Source organism: Podarcis vaucheri, assembly GCF_965113315.1.
Source record: "Podarcis vaucheri genome assembly, chromosome: 9".
Lineage (NCBI taxonomy): Eukaryota > Metazoa > Chordata > Lepidosauria > Squamata > Lacertidae > Podarcis > Podarcis vaucheri.
Window position 1 is genome coordinate 70,906,955 of NC_138767.1, and position 17,979 is coordinate 70,924,933.

General features: G+C 43.4%; 1 protein-coding gene across 1 annotated transcript; it reads right to left on the reverse strand.

Moving 5' to 3' along the window:
* Positions 1-11,500: 11,500 nt before the first annotated feature.
* Positions 11,501-16,902, reverse strand: SMIM20 (small integral membrane protein 20). The gene is made up of 3 exons (XM_082237499.1): positions 16,727-16,902; positions 13,320-13,376; positions 11,501-12,071 (listed from the first exon to the last, which is right to left on the reverse strand). Exons 1-3 carry the CDS (start codon positions 16,833-16,835, stop codon positions 12,034-12,036), a joined length of 204 nt encoding a protein of 67 aa, XP_082093625.1. The 5' UTR covers positions 16,836-16,902; the 3' UTR covers positions 11,501-12,033.
* Between the last annotated feature and the right edge of the window lie 1,077 nt (positions 16,903-17,979).

Consider the following 17,979-nt stretch of genomic DNA (forward strand, 5'->3'; position numbering starts at 1 on the left):
TTGCCAAAAGCTTGAAACTGCTCTCCTGAAAGGTTTGGCGATGGAAACAGAAGTCTTTTTATCACAGGACAAGAAATCAGGCCTGAAAAACCTAACCGGCAGAAAGTATTTTTTTGAAAAAATCCCTCAGCCCTGAAGTCACAATTTCAGCAAAAATCTGACTTTTGGCAATTCACTCAAAAATGCTGCCAAAAGCTTGAAAATGCTCTCCTGAAAGGTTTGGCACTCGAAACAGAAGGCTTTTTATCACAGGACAAGAAATCAGCCCTCAACAAATTAACCGGCAGGAAAAAAAATTATGAAAAAATCCCTAAGCCCCGAAGTCACAATTTCAGCAAAAAACTGACTTTTGGCAATTCACTCAAAAATGGTGCCAAACACTTGAAAATGCTACCCTGAAAGCTTTGGCGATGGAAACAGTAGGCTTTTTATCACAGGACAAGAAATCAGCCCTCAACAACTTGACCGGCAGAAAATATTTTTTTGAAAAAAAATCCCTAAGCCCCGAAGTCACAATTTCAGCAAAAATCTGACTTTTGGCAATTCACTCAAAAATGGTGCCAAACGGTTGCAAATGCTCCCCTGAAAGCTTTTGAATGGATGCTTTTGAATTATGGTGCTGCAGGAGACTCTTGAGAGTCCCATGGACTGCAAGAAGATCAAACCTATCCATTCTGAAGGAAATCAGCCCTGAGTGCTCACTGGAAGGACAGATCCTGAAGCTGAGGCTCCAAGACTTGGGCTACCTCATGAGAAGAGAAGACTCCATGGAAAAGACCCTGATGTTGGGAAAGATGGAGGGCACAAGGAGAAGGGGACGACAGAGGACGAGATGGTTGGACAGCGTTCTCGAAGGTACCAGCATGAGTTTGACCAAACTGTGGGAGGCAGTGGAAGACAGGAGTGCCTGGCGTGCTCTGGTCCATGGGGTCACGAGGAGTCGGACATGACTAAACGACTAAACGACAAGAAGAATGTATTATACAAACTCACCTGCCTTAGCTTTCTAACTTTTGGTGCTAGGAAATTATTTAGAGGCCCTGGCGAGGAATTCCAGCAAGGGCAGGCTTAAGGCAGCACCCTGTGTGATTTGAAAACAAGAACGGGAAACTTTTATGTTTGCTTTTTTTGTTTTTGTTTTTGGGGCTGGGTGCGGTTTTGCTTTCTGTGTGAGAAAGGAGAAGAAGTGGCAGAAAGGTTCTTGCGTTTATTGTCATAATGTGCTGCTACACTTTGTGCTATCATCGTATGCCCAGAAGTCTGTACTGGGTTGCAATCTGCACTCAGCCATTTTAGCATTTTTATTAGTTTAACATTTTACAGCCTTAGCACTTTACTGGGTTTTTTAGATGCTTTAGCACAGGCAGTGTTAAGTTGTGGGTGAACATATCAGACGACACAGCGATTCTTCAAACAGCTCTTGTGTGATGTACTGAGTGGAATAGGATCCAAACTGCAGCAGTCTGATTGGTCCTAGAACAATAGGATTCAGAATGCAGCAGTCTGATTGGTCCTAGAACAATGCAGCAGTATGATTGGTTGGCAGGAACCACCCAATCATGCTGAGATATAAGTGAATCCACAACCTGATTGGCTTACAGTAGAATTCCAGAATTAACCAATCATGTGCAGCCCATTGTGTAAATAATGTATATAAAGCAGATACTTTGAGGGGACTTTCATTCATTCCTCCTCACCACTATGAGCTGAATAAAGAGCACAAAATCACTTTGCGACTCAGAGTATATTTCATCTTGTTTATCCACAGGCCAGAACAGAACTGAACTGAAGGGTTCAACCAGCCTGCTTATATAGAGCTCCAGTACAACGTAACTGTAACAACTTTCTGTAACTATCCAATCACTGAACGCAACTTTCGATCCCTTATTTGCATATGTGGACCTGAACTATCAACAGTATCCCCCTGCTGGCCCAGGTTGAGAACTTCAGTACATAACAGGCATCCCCAACCTTTGGCCCTCCAGATGTTTTGGACTACAATTCCCATCATTCCTGACCACTGGTCCTGTTAGCTAGGGATCATGGGAGTTGTAGGCCAAAACATCTGGAGGGCCACAGGTTGGGGATGCCTGCTTTAGCACCTAAGTTTTGGGGCATTTCACCGATAAGCCCATGTCAATCCCTATCTCTTCACTTTGTAGCAAGAGGCAACTGTTTTTATATGTTTTCATTTGCTGTATTTGTTAAAAGATATTTTAGTGAACCCCCCCCCCCTCTCCTACTCCAAAACACAAAATTATCCACAGGGAAAGAAAGCATGGGATTAATATGCAGTGGTACCTCGGGTTAAGAACTTAATTCATTCTGGAGGTCTGTTCTTAACCTGAAACTGTTCTTAACCTGAGGTACCACTTTAGCTAGTGGGGTCTCCCGCTGCCGCCGAAGAATTTCTGTTCCCATCCTGAAGCAAAGTTCCTAACCCGAGGTACTATTTCTGGGTTAGCGGACTGTAACCTGAAGCGTCTGTAACCTGAAGCATCTGTAACCTGAGGTACCACTCTACAAAGCAAAAAAAGAGAAAAGGATTATGCATTTGTCTGGTCTGCTCTATTTTACGTTGACTCTTTGATTGCACTTGATCAACCCATGGCATTACAAAGATGTGCCTGGGCAGTGAAGTCATCAATAGGGAAGAGAAATGCAGAGCACACCTGTTTCAGTAATGACAGACAGAGGGACGTGTGGGTTGGATAGACCAGTCAGGAGAAAGGGTGGTGACTCACCTAAGACTGTCCACTCTTCTGGTGCTTCCCCAACCAGCGATCGTTTTAGTTGCCCTGCCAACTTGCCTTATGGTCTTGTGCTCCCTTTGAGTGCATATCCATCACCCATGATTTGAAAGGTATGGCTCTATCCCAGTTTTGTCCACCTGGGCAACAGGATTTTCTGGGCCCTGCATCATAATCACCATCATCACTATGATGATGATGATGATGATGATGATGATGATGATGATGATGACTTTATATACCACCCTATACCCTGGGATCTCAGGGAGGTTCACAAAATAAAATCAATCAATCAATCAAATCACTATTATGGACATAGACCAGCACAAGTAGGGTGGGCTACAATCATTAAAAATCTGTAAAAGGTTTTGGAAAGCTAAAATTATTAAAACAGAAGGTATATATAAAAAACTATAAAAATCTCAAAGAAGCTAAAAATAAGGGTTAGGAGCATTAAATGGATGTGGAAGAGCAGAAAAGGTTAGTATATAAAAGGCTATGGCTATCAATTTACATATAAAATATAAAACCACAAAATACCTAATAAAAATAAAAACAGCAACCCAATAGCCAAAGAGCCACATTCTAAAAGGGTGTTGGATGTCAATAATATCAACTAAAGTCCTGGTTAAAAAGGAACGTTTTTGCCTGGCGCCTAAAGGAGTATAATGAAGGCGCCAGCGAACTTCCCTGGGGAGAGCATTCCACTGCAGAGAAGGCTACAATGCCTGTGGATTGGCCCCTCTGACTTGCAAAGGACACAGATTTGCACATAATTTGTGCCGTTTGTCCATCTGTGCCCTCTTTTGCAGGTGGAGGGCCCAAAAATAAATCAGTGGTCGCACACGTAACAAAATGTCTGTGAAGAGGTGCTTTCCCCCATAATTGCTTTCCCCCCATAATTGCTGTTGCTGTTTAGTCGTGTCTGACTCTTCGTGACCCCATGGACCAGAGCACGCCAGGCACTCCTGTCTTCCACTGCCTCCCGCAGTTTGGTCAAACTCATGCTGGTAGCTTCGAGAACACTGTCCAACCATCTTGTCCTCTGTCGTCCCCTTCTCCTTGGGCCCTCCATCTTTCCCAACATCAGGGTCATTTCCAGGGAGTCTTCTCTTCTCAGGAGGTGGCCAAAGTATTGGAGCCTCAGCTTCAGGATCTGTCCTTCCAGTGAGCACTCAGGGCTGATTTCCTTCAGGCTCGATCTTCTTGCAGTCCATGGGACTCTCAAGAGTCTCCTCCAGCACCATAATTCAAAAGCATCAATTCTTCGGCGATCAGCCTTTTTTATTTTCCATGCTAGAAAGGACTTAACCTGTTGGATTTCTGCCCCTCACACACCTGCTAGTCAAAGGCACAAGAAACCTGTTTTCCCCAGTGCTAACCGTAAATCTAAGCCTTGGCTGCAGTCCTGTATCCACTTAACTGGGAGTAAGTCCCACTAAACACAAAGAGACTTACTTCAGTGTAGCCATGTATACCGTTGTACGGTGAATTCTTAACTGCTACCTGGTGTTTATAGACTCCTGCACAGCAGAAGATATTTCTGGGTTTGCTGTGATGCGTGTGTGTGCAGTTGCCTAAAACAGTTGCCTAAAAGAGTTGCTACCTGCATTAAAATTAAATTGAACCACAAAAGAGCTGTTTATTTGCAGAAATTAACTTCCTACATTACGGCATGCATTTTCCCAGCTTAGATTTCAAGCGATCCCCATAAAGTGTTTGGCTAGTAAATTTTGCCTTTGTGTATGTAGATCAGGTGAGAGATATTGTGCACCATATCCTATGTTGCCCTTACCATAGTTCACCTAGGGACAACTTCCTCTGTTCATTTCAGAATTTTCTAGATCAGACGATTTCAAAATTAGACAGTTGCGGTTTGATGAAGACAAGTTTGTTACCTACAGGATAGCTTTCTATGCATTAGCAACAGGAAAGTTGATTTTTTAAAAATCCAAAACAATGTCAACTGCCAATGGAATTGTTTTAATCTAAATAATTTAGGGAACTTTGAATTCTGATAATTTACAGTTCAGAAAATTGATAGGTTTTTAAATTACTCTGGAATTATCATGTTTGCATTTTGTGATTTCTGTTGCAATGGCCATTGGCCTCAAAAAAATAAAAATCTGACTCATTTTATTACACATGGCAACTGATATGCAAGGACACATCTTCTTTGTGCAATTGTTTCCCACACAGACACAACATAGTAGTATCATTTTGAGAGAGTCTGAGAAGATAAAGGGCAGCGACTTGTTTGCGTGGCCGGGCTGAATGTCAAGATGTCACCTTGATGCGGCGAACAGTGTGAAACCAATCGTCCTCCTAGAATGGCATGTGTTGTTTGCAGTGGGTGGGGAGAAAATGTAGGCAGGAAGTTAAAAGCACACACTTATGCATTTGCAAGTGAGGCGAGAGTTTTACTTCTGCTAGACAGAAGGGGGAAACCCAGACAAGTCTTGAAGGAGGGAACGACGCACTTATGCCGAACTTCAGATCACTTGATTCCAAGATAGCATGTTTTAAGTTTGTTACCTAGTAGCATCAGTACTAGCAAATGCTCTAAGTCACTATAAGGGACGCAGGTGGCGCTGTGGGTTAAAGCACAGAGCCTAGGGCTTGCCGATCAGAAGGTCGGCGGTTTGAATCCCTGTGATGGGGTGAGTTCCCGTTGCTCGGTCCCTGCTCCTGCCAACCTAGCAGTTCGAAAGCACGTCAAAGTATATAAATAGCTACCACTCTGGCGGGAAGGTAAACGGCGTTTCCGTGTGCTGCTCTGGTTTGCCAGAAGTGGCTTAGTCATGCTGGCCACATGACCCGGAAGCTGTACACCGGCTCCCTCGGCCAATGAAGTGAGATGAGCGCCGCAACCCCAGAGTCGGGCACGACTGGACCTAATGGTCAGGTGTCCCTTTACCTTTACCCAAGTCACTATAGCTGATCTGTTGGCCATAGCTGTCAACTTTCAGATTTGAAAATAAGGGATCAGCAGCCTCACCTGTCCCGGGGACAGTCTACGGGATATCTAACAATCCGGGATAGCAGCAGGAAGCAACAGGAAACAGCGCTGGAATAAGGGAATTTCCCGCGAAAAAAGGGAAGGTTGACAGCTATGCCGTTGGCAGACATTTTACAGCAAACCTACATCTTGCACACAATTAACTGTAGAAATTAACACACAATATTTACCATTTGGTAATCGTCAGGGGAAATTTGATCATCGATTCTAGGAAACTCAAAAGTACATTCATCTTTTTAAGTGTCTTGACTAGCTTCTCAGTTAGTTATTCATGATGCCACATTACAAGAGAGGTATTTGACAATGGTTTTATTATGCAGTTATGATGTAATCTCCCCCCCCACCCCGATCTTAATCTGTGGTTTTTTGTACTGAAGGGTTGTGCCTGGACGCAATCAGTTGGAAGCTTCGTAGGAACGCATGGGTGCTACTCTTACTTTTGTGAAACGTTTGTACTTTGGGTATCTCTCTACACATACCTTCTTCCTTCCTTGTCAAGCTCTTCAGAGCAGCCCCATCAACTGTCCTTGCAGTTTGTCATTTGGCTGCCCCAAATCCACAGATTTGTACATAAGAGAATACAGTATGATCTAAGAAACTCACTCTGCCCCGATTCCTAAATAATGAGAAGGGGTTTGAGGGCTCTATCTAGTGGACAAAGAATGAACAACATTCAATAAGAACTTTTTAATTCAAATATCTTTGGGCAACTTTACAGCAAAATTAGAGTCCTACATTTCCATTTCAGATGGCCAGAAATATTGACTTTTCACAATATTGGACAGGAATCCAACTTTCTGAAACTGCTCATAGAACACACACGTGGGCAGTCTTGGGGCATGTTTGCTGCACACTTTTGGCATGAAAAGGTGTGTTAGAAAATTTGTGATTGGCTATAGGGGAAATCTTTGATGTAACGTGGTGAGTGGCTCTTGGGCTCAAATTCAGTTTGTCAGGCGATATTTGAATTCAATCTTGAATACACGAAGAACCTTTTGGCTATACCGTATCACAGACTACTCTCACCCACAACCAAGCCAAAGGATTTTGAACTCTATATACAGCTGTGGCAAGGCAAAGGAAGGCTTGGAAGACCAACCTTCTAGTCAAACGTCTGAACTTGGAGCTCAGATCTTCTACCAATGACTGTCATTGTACAACTTCTGTCCTCCCCATTGCTATTCTAGAGGGAAGATAAGTTTTTTTAAAGCCCTATCGTGAACACAAGTTCCCTTGCAATTCTGGAGAGGTCAGTGACCCATATCCTCCTGCACGGCTCTTTATATTAAGATTTGCCTGAAATCTTTATCAAGCAACTTATTAAATCTGCCAGGATGATCAGTGGAATTCTATGGCCTTCTACTCCTTTCCAAACAAGATGCATCTATCACTCTCAGTGTGGCCAACTTCTGTGCTACAGCAAGCCAAATTCTCCAGGAACTGACCTCAGACCTTCTGCAATTTCCCTCTTTGAAGTTCATGGCATGATTATATCTTTTAAAATGTTGATGCCCTATTTATTTAACTCTATGCTACTTCTCGGGATGCGGGTGGCGCTGTGGGTTAAACCACAGAGCCTAGGACTTGCCGATCAGAAGGTCGGCAGTTCGAATCCCTGCGACAGGGTGAGCTCCTGTTGCTCGGTCCCTGCTCCTGCCAACCTAGCAGTTCAAAAGCACGTCAAAGTGCAAGTAGATAAATAGGTACCGCTCCGGCGGGAAGGTAAACGGCCTTTCCGTGCGCTGCTCTGGTTCACCACATGCTGGCCACATGACCCGGAAGCTGTACGCCAGCTCCCTCGGCCAATAAAGCGAGATGAGCGCCGCAACCCCAGTCAGCCACGACTGGACCTAATGGTCAGGGGTCCCTTCACCTTTACGCTACTTCTATTTACTTTATCCTTTTTTATTGTTCTTCACACTTGGATGTGTTTTATGTGCCTCTTATCTTGCTTCTTTAATGCTGATCATTGACTTCAACCATAAAGATTTGATTCGATGGTACAGCTCCATTTCTTCCTGCTAGCTCAACCCATTGCATCAACGGCACCGAAGTCCGCTGTAGTTCCTAAAAACACCAATTTCTCAAATAAAGTGTGACCTTGCTTTAGCAAAACATGTTATTGAACTCAGCTATAGCACAGCAGATGCCAAATACAGCTGCTTTTGGTTTACGTTTGCCGATGCAGCCGTATAATTGATGTCAGACTGACTGTACACAGTTCTGGGGAAAATGGCAGTTAATCATTGCTAAAGCACAATGCAAGAAAGCTCCCACAAGTGGTTCTGGGACAAAAACAAATACAAGCTAAGCAAGTGATATATTTTCAGCTTTCAGCCTGTTAACCTGAACACATCTTGGGCCAAACATGCTTATCTTACCCCTCTGATGTACTGCTGAACACCAGCAGTTGTTACATGTATTCTTAATTCAAAGTTCTGCACTCATGGCTAAAGAAATGTCTTTTTCTGGAAATATACTTGTGGAAGGTTACCAAAGCACATCACTGCATCCTTGCTGCATAGCATAGAAGCACTCTTCTGTGGATGACTCACTCGCATAGCAAAAACCTGTTGTTGTTGCTGCAGTTGAATAATGAACACGCTGAGAATGGGCCAAATACACCTTCAAATATCTATAGCACCAGTTAGAAGAATTATGAAAAAGAGAACCTTTTCCATCAGCTTTTGCGTCTGACACCTCTGAATTTTCTTGTTAGGATCAAAGGGGGTGACAAATCTATTTAGAATATTTGCTTTCACTTTCATTCCAAGTATTACTTGCTTTTTCATAAAACCTTTATGAAGAGTTGGTATTAGCTGGCAACGTATATACTTTATCTGTGGTTGTTTTCTGGATCCCGCATCGAAGTCATTGACAGGCACTGGTAATCAGCTGCAGAAAGTTTCACATCCATAAGCACAGACGTATACAGTGGTGCCTCGCAAGACGAAAGGAATCCGTTCTGTGATTCTCTTCGTCTAGCGGTTTTTTCGTCTTGCGAAGCAAGCCCATTGACGGATTAGCGGATTAGCGCTATTAGCGGCTTTTAGCGCTATTAGCGGCTTCTCTGATCGGATCAGCTGATAAGCGGTTTAGCGGCTTAGAAAAAGGGGGGAGGGGGAAAAACCAGCAGGAACTCGCAAGACATTGTCGTCTTGCAAAGCAAGCCCATAGGAGATTCGTTTTGCAAAGCACCTCCAAAACGGAAAACTCTTTCGTCTAGCGAGTTTTCCATCTTGCGAGGCATTCGTCTTGCCGGGCACCACTGTAAATGGAAAGCAGTCTTTCCCAGCAGCACAATGGTTGAAAGAGTTAACTGGACAATGTACATTTGGAAGCGAGAAAGATGACACTAGGAGCTGTTCCACCTGGCGTGTCCAGACAAGTTATGTTCCAGTACTGCCTTTGTGTTTTTATTACTGGATTTTAATTTTACTTGGAAGGATTTACATCCTTAATGGCAGGAATCTGGAGGTGTCCTAGGTCAGTAACAGAGAATCTGCTTTCCATGTGATATAGAAAAAAAGAGGGGTGGTTGGCTTTTGCTGCCCAGCAACCCAAGGGACTGAGTCCTCTAAGTCCATGAATGGATGGAGGCAGGATGCAGTGAAAGCAAGGCAGATCTTTATTTTTCTGTTGCAACAGAGTTCCCTCCACTCCTATCAAGGAGGAAAGAGACATCCAGAACCAAGAAGAAACATCTCTTTTAAGGGTTTGCACTTTGGTGTGGAGAAGGACACCCCCTCTACAGTCAGAAATTACACCACACGTAAGGTGGGGTTGCTGTGGCTCAGGCAGGCCGAGGTGTGATATTCCTGAATTTTACATAGTTCCAGACACAGTTTACACAGAACATTAGCGTTTGATAAGACAATCAGGATGCCTGTCAGACATCCCTCAATGAAGCATCTGGGCAAACAATGACAATGGAGGTTCATACATACAGTGGTGCCTCGCAAGACGAAATTAATCCGTTCCGCGAGTCTCTTCGTCTAGCGGTTTTTTCGTCTTGCGAAGCAACCCTATTAGCGGCTTAGCGCTATTAGCGGTTTAGCAGCTATTAGCGGTTTAGCGGCTAAAAGGCTATTAGCGGCTTAGCGGCTTTGAAAAGGGGGGGGAAGCGGGGGAAAAATTGGAACACTCGCAAGACGTTTTCGTCTTGCAAAGCAAGCCCATAGGGAAAATCGTCTTGCGAAGCAGCTCAAAAATGGAAAACCCTTTCGTCTAGCGGGTTTTCCGTCTTGCGAGGCATTCGTCTTGCAGGGCACCACTGTATAGGAAAGGAATCCCTTCAGGAAGTTCCAGATTGCTATCTGCCTACCTGTTCTCAGGTAAGGCAGATTAAGGAGGCAGAGGAAATATTGAGTCTTTAGGAGAGCGAAGATGGCTTTTGGATTGCTCTCCTGTACTATTTTAGACATGTGGTTTATATACTTATGTATGTGTGTTTACCTTGTGCAATTCAACATTTATTCTATATTTAAGACCTCAGAATTCCTAGAACACAGGCACAGGTCCAAGGTTCAATTGCCAGCATCCCCAGGTAGGGGAGAAAAGACTGTATAAGGCAGCCTCTTGTTATTATCTAGGAATGGTCTACTAGTAAAATATACCCAGCCTCCAAAGCAATTTGTCCATAGTAGCCCTACTAAATATTTAGTAAAGGTTTGGGAAATGTTGTCAAGCAATAATAAATATAGCTCCCACACTTTAATGCTGCACCAAGGTGTATGGGGGTGTAGTGCCTCTGGGTGGGGGACACATCACGCTCCTTCCAGGGTTATTTGTCCACCTTTGGTCCCCATCCTTCACTTGACTCTCAACCTGTGGCTCCTAGACTCTGTCAGCATGAGACAGTGCCCACACCTTGGAAATAGCCTCGAATGGGTGGCTAAACCAGGTGAGGGTAGCCGATAGGTCTCAAACCCTCAGTGTGTTAGGGACTCTCCCTGCATGTGAAGACAGGCTCCAGCAGATTGAGCGGACAAGACCAATAGTGGGTCCAATGGTCAAGAAGGTGGTTTCTGCATGTGCTGTAGAGGGAAGGGGCAGGTGGAGCTTGTCAAACTGGGAAAGCCGCTCATCTAGGAGAAGGAAAATTCTGATCTTAGACCTTTGCTGCTTGTGGGATATCTTCAAGAGAAGGCTCAGGAGTAAACCCTGCACAAATCCAGAGTGGAGTCCCCAAGATGGTTGGATGGCACCTTCTGGCAACTCCTGCAGCCAAGCTGTGCCAAGCATATTCCTCTGCTTTCCTTTGGACCACACCAGCGAGGCTGAGAGGGACGTTTTGTTGTCAGGGCAGTTCATGCACACTACTCAAATTTGTGACCTAGGGAGGTCACTTCAATGCTGCTAACACAGCAGTTTGACTTAGCTCTTGGAGGTGCACTCCATTCTCTCTAGACTCAAGTTGCCAACAATACTGCATCTCATTTGAATTTTGTATGTAACTGGTTACTCATTTGTCTTTATGGCTTACAGGGACAAGGCCCATATTATTACAAGGGGCCAACTGACCCATTTGGATGTCAGCTTGTGCAGCACATATATTTATGACATATGGACCACTGTCTGGACACTATAGTGACCTTTGAGAAGACAGTAGTTGCCCATTCCTGCAGTTTCAAACTAAAACCAGGCTAGTAGAAAAAATTAAAAGCATTGCCAGGTTTTCTATGAAAAGAACTACTTACAGAAGTTCCAGGAAAAGGCAAAAAGCTGTGTAGTCATTCAAAAGATTTATATACAGAAATAAGTCAACACATCCAAATCTTTACTTTTGAACAGCGAGTTTACACATTAATAAGTTATCTGAAAGTGAGTTTTTCTCTTAACAACAAAATCCATGAAAACTGAACTGCAGTACTACAGTTTAGTTCAACAAAAATGTTACAATCAATGTACATAATTTAAAACTCTCTCACACCTCATTAGTTCCATAATCTACTCTGGTAATGTTTACACTACATTCACCAAAGCAATTCTCCTTCATTCCTCCAATGAAGAAAAAGGCAATTATTCCATTTGGTTAATAGAAAACATTCAGTGCAGCGTTTCCTACTACATCACTGGGGAAACAGTGGGCTTTATCTCTTGAGAGCCAACAGCTACTGCTCTTTATGTAAAGTGATATTATAAAACAATTCCACGTGTGGAGTTCTTTTTCTGCATGATCTTGGTTGACTCAAAGAACCAGAAGCATCACTGATGGAATAAGGGAAAATACATTCATTGGTGAGATCCTACGCAAAGAAGTCCTTACTTTCTTCCAAATGGATCAGACCATACTTTTAATCCTTTGGATAAAACAGGAGAGATAAAAAAGCATTTTAGAAGGCTGTTGTAATGTCAATAAATGCATGTATTCTCTACAACCTAGCTTCTCTGCATGAAGTTATACACGTGAGTACATTACGTATTTTGAACAACTGGACAAGGACCATGTCTGAAGAGAGTCTGAAACATGGAATGTGATCTTCTTGGTCCCACATGCATAGGACAGCATACAGATGTTATCAAGTCACTGAGAGCTCAAGGAGAATCAATAGGGTTACACACACCATGTTTCTCCTAAGGCAAGTCATCCATCAGAGCAAACAAAACTTGTTCTGTGCCAAAACCAGGCATGAATGCAGACTGAAATGAGTCACAATAATTTGCCTCATCTGAATAATCTGAACATTTTGAGCATCTTGCTCGAGAAAGGGATATTTTTGACTGAGTTGTTGCAATTGAGAACACCAGTTGGAATATTACTCGTTCAAATAGATAAAGTGACTATTACCAGAATTATATGAAAGATAGAACAGTATTTTCAACAGTTCTGCTGAGATCAAAGGGAATTTCTTACAGAATTTCTTGCACAGGCGTATGACTATATTAGTAGAGAATACAATTTTCTGGACCTTGTATAAAGGGAATCTGTGTGTCTCCCTAACTCTACTTCTCACCAAAATACTTAAAAGCTATGGTCCAATCTTTGTACAATAACCTTTGTACAATAACCTCTGCTTGTAGCTGAAAGGTAGAACCGAGTGAAAAACACATGCCCTTCTATTTGAATCACAACATGCATACAGTGGTGCCTCGCAAGACGAAAAGAATCCGTTCTGTTATTCTCTTCGTCTAGCGGTTTTTTCGTCTTGCGAAGCAAGCCCATTGACGGATTAGCGGCTTATCTGCTGATCGGATCAGCTGATAAGCGGCTTAGCTGCTTAGAAAAGGGGGGGGGAGGGGAAAAAAACCATCAGGAACTCGCAAGACATTGGCGTCTTGCAAAGCAAGCCATAGGAAATTCGTTTTGCAAAGCACCTCCAAAACGGAAAACTCTTTCGTCTAGCGAGTTTTCTGTCTTGCGAGGCATTCGTCTTGCGGGGCACCACTGTACTTTGTACTGAAGCATTCATATATATACAGTTGCATCTTTTTTTGTATGAAATCCTAAATTAACTCCTTTGCATGTCAACTTCTTTGGAATTGGAATACAGTATTAAGATATACATAATTTACATAAACACATCTCAACTAAGCATTTAGAGTTATACCTGTAGGCTGAACATCTTCTTGTATAACACCAGCTCGATTTATTGCTTGCTCCTTTTCTGGTAAACACAAAACATTACAGTAGGTGAGAAAGTGCATTTATCCCTTAGTGTGGGAAGAAAATGATGGACACCAGCCTGCTCAAAACACCCATCTACACATCTACCCAAATCACAATCTATGAAATAATATATGAGGCCCTTTTCTGACTCAAAATTGCCCCTCACCCAGCTCTTCCACCCCCTTCCTCCTCATCCTGCACAAGATGAAGGGCAACTATCTACAGTGGGGAGCCTGGTCTATTGTCTAGACTCCCCACAAGTTTTAGATGTGCCTCCTCTGAAGGCATGTAATTCTGCTCCATGTTCAGGGTAACGGAATGATCCTATTGAAAAGGCAGACACAGTAGAATAACTTTAAACCAATGAAGCTGGTGAGAAAGAGATAAGGGCAGAGCAGTAAGTTGTTCAAGAATGCAGCCTCCTTTAGAAGTAGGTATTTTGGTCCCACAGGTATCTTTCATTACTTAAGGCAGGAGTAGGCAACCTAAGACCCGGGGGCCAGATGCGGCCCAATCGCCTTCTCAATCTAGCCTGCGGACAGTCCGGGAATCAGTGTGTTTTTACATAGAGTAGAATGTGTCCTTTTATTTAAAATGCATCTCTGGGTTATTTGTGGGGCATAGGAATTCGTTCTTTCATTTTTTTCAAAATATAGTCCGGCCTACCACATGGTTTGAGGGACAGTGGACCGGCCCACGGCTGAAAAAGGTTGCTGACCCCTGACTTAAGGTATTTATTGCAGCACACAGCGTGAGAATTACTGGTTTAAGCACCAACAAATACTGGATTTTTACCAAGGTGGGCAGGAAACATTAGCACCATAGTAAATGAAAATGCTGGGAAAATATTTTTAAATCAGATAACAAAGTAAAAGGAAAAAATGGGCCAAAGAGCCTGAACTGTGTGCTATTACTGCTTTGCTTATCTTCAACAATTAATCATCTGACTCTATAACAGAAAGGAATATTCACAATAGGAAGTGTAACATTCTTGTGTCAGATACAATGCTAAAGGTTCTGAACTACCTTCGGAAATACATCCTCGTATTACTGTACTTATTATTCCTTCTCACCATCTTTCCAATGTATGCCTTCTTTCTTTAGGGAGCAAGGAAGAGAGTCAGGGCGGTATTATATGTACCATTCCTTTCTACAGTGTAAGTATACTGAGGCTTTCGAATCAGACTGCATTAGTCAATGCTCCCTCTGCTGGTGTTATAATAGAAAGCACTGCCTGTGCAATTTGCCCATTTTATTTTTAATAAAATTACTTCCAGAGCTGAACTACACATTTTAATCATCTTGGATTAGAATTAGAGAACAGAAACACACAAAGCATATTTGGTTCCTAGCTGTCAACGTTTCCCTTTTTTAAAGGGAAATTCCCGTATTCCGAATAGGAAAGGGAAAAGTTGAAGAAAAGGGAAGAGTTGACAGCTATAATTGGGTTTGTGATGTCGAAGGATTGAAATACCTTCTCCCTACTCATATATAGAGAGCATGGTATGATGAGGGTGGGTACCAGTCATAAATGCTTCTGCTCCTGTTTGTGTATTTCATATATGAGAATCAGGTCCTGAACCCAACAGTCCCAGCTGCACAAACCAAAACAGTCCTAGTAGAACATCATCCCAAGGAAATACTGTGTGCAATGTGCCGGCATGCCAGCCAGGGAGACGAGTGTCCCCCCTTCAAAAGAAATAGCAATATTAATTTGAGTTACAGGTAGGTAGCTGTTTTGGTCTGCCGTAGTTGAAACAATTTTTTTTTAAAAAAAATCCTTCCAGTAGCACCTTCGAGACCAACTAAGTTTCTTATTGGTATGAGCTTTCGTGTGCATGCACACTGAAGAAGGTATCTGAAGAAGTGTGCATGCACATGAAAGCTCATACCAATAACAAACTTAGTTGGTCTCGAAGGTGCTACTAGAAGGAATTTTTTTTTTATTTTGTTTCAACATTAATTTGGATTGCTCCCACATCCCCATCAATTATTGGGAGGAACATGCCCACTTTCATGCACGAGGAATGAGCAAGCATTGCAATGCATTTGCACATGCTAGAAAGGGGGTGACCACAATTCTCCCTTGAGATGCACGGACATTTATTTTTTAACGACTGCACAGTTAAAGTGACGAGATTCATATGTGAATGAGCCTTAGGGTATTAGCACCTCGGAGAGAGCTTTCCTTTTTCCTCAAAGGCAAAGCTTCTTTGGTCGACTAAATTTGAGATTTGAAGTTGTATCTTAGGTGATGGCGAACATGACACTTGAACCATCAACATCCTATACAGGGTGATGCTCTTTTCATTATAGAATTTACTCAGAAGTAGATTTATGACATAATTCATCTAGGATACTGGGGTTTGTTTGTTTTTACGATCAAGCAATTATAGTACGAACTAGAGACGCCCATTCACTGTGTTCAGAAGCATAAGGCTTTTTTTAAAAAAAAAAAAGGAAGAAAAAGCCTTATAGGCTGTTTTGGGGACCATCTCACCTGCCTCCCCCAAAGAAGCCAATTTACACTGTAACTCAGGGTAGCCAAATACCCCACCCCAAAAAAATCACAAATCCATGTGTGGAATGTTCTATCCTCTACAACACCCAGGGTGTGGGTGTGTTTCCATTGAAATAATAGAAATAATAATGTTTTCCACTGATTGAAACAAAAAGGTAACAAAGTCAGAGAGCTGTGTTTGACTAAATCGTAGGCGGAGTAGATTCACTGAAATAATAATAATAATAGCAATTATTATTATTGATGTTGTTATTATTACAACCCTACTTTTTAATATTATTATTATATTGAGGAGGAAAATCTACAACCCTACTTTATTTATTATTATTATTATTTACTGAGGGGGGAAATCTACAACCCTACTTCAAAAACCTACAAAAGCAGAAATGGTTTTTTTTTTTTTAAGGATCAAACATCCCCTCAGCTTTCTGAGCACCTGAATAGGCTTTTCTATAGTAAGAATTCATGTCAGCAGGCGCCTTAAAAAAAAAAAAAAAGACAGCGAAGGCGCCTGCCTGATTTCTCAAGAGACTGGGAGTTCCGAAGTTCCCTTCATATCGCCCAAAGCGGCTCGTCATCTAACTCTTCCTCGCACCCGGGTCCGTGACAAGACCCTCGATGTCGGGTTCACACGTGCAGCTCCGCTCCCGCGTCAGGTTAAGCAGAGAGCGAGAGGGGGAGGCAGGAAAAGGCCGCTCTGAGGAAAAGCTGCGCGCGCAGCCAACGGCCGCTTCCCATCCCTTCCTTCGAGATTCGAACAGGGGCGGGGCTCCGGACAAGCGGCAGAAGGCCGCGCGTGCGCAGAACGCGCTCCCCGCTCGACTTACTGTACTCCTCGAGGTGCATCAGGGGCCGAAAGTAGATGGGGTAGAAGGCTGCCCCCAGCACGGCCACGAAGCCGCCGAAGATCAGCAGCGTGCGCGGCACGCGAGCCATGAGGAGACGCCGCGGAGCCCAGCACGACCTCTCTCCCCTCCCGCCCTCGGAGGAAACTCCTTCCGCTTCCGGGCGACGAAGAGCGAAGAGCGGACTCACTCGGAACAGAGGAGCAACGAGTTCCCTTGACTGCCCCCTGGCGGCGGAGGACGGAAACAACCCAAGTCCGCGAAACGACGTGCAGACTCGCCGCCTAAAGTTGCCTTAGCTTGCAGGTCTCTCGTGCAACGATACTAATCACAGGGAACCTTGGAAATTCTCCTCTTTTGGGGGGATGCGACTCTTGGGAGATTTCCAGAGGAGGAAATAAAAAAAATTCGTGGCATCTTGCCAAATGCATGTTAGTAAATTTGCCCTGGATGAATCCCAAGATTGCCGGAAGAAATATCAACAACCTCAGATATGCAGATGACACAACCTTGATGGCAAAAAGTGAGGAGGAATCAAAGAACCTTTTAATGAGGGTGAAAGAGGAGAGCACAAAATATGGTCTGAAGCTCAACATCAAAAAAACGAAGATCATGACCACTGGGCCCATCACCTCCTGGCAAATAGAAGGGGAAGAAATGGAGGCAGCGAGAGATTTTACTTTCTTGGGCTCCACGATCACTGCTGATGGTGACAGCAGTCACGAAATTAAAAGACGCCTGCTTCTTGGGAGAAAAGCAATGGCAAACCTAGACAGCATCTTAAAAAGCAGAGACATCACCTTGCCAACAAAGGTCCGTATAGTAAAAGCTATGGTTTTCCCAGTAGTGATGTATGGAAGTGAGAGCTGGACTATAAAGAAGGCTGATTGCTGAAGAATTGATGCTTTTGAATTCTGGTGCTGGAGGAGACTCTTGAGAGTCCCATGGACTGCAAGAAGATCAAACCTCTCCATTCTGAAGGAAATCAGCCCTGAGTGCTCACTGGAAGGACAGATCCTGAAGCTGAGGCTCCAATACTTTGGCCACCTCATGAGAAGAGAAGACTCCTTGGAAAAGACCCTGATGTTGGGAAAGATGGAGGGCACAAGGAGAAGGGGATAACAGAGGACGAGATGGTTGGACAGTGTTCTCATAGCTACCAGCATGAGTCTGACCAAACTGCGGGAGGCAGTGGAAGACAGGAGTGCCTGGCGTGCTCTGGTCCATGGGGTCAC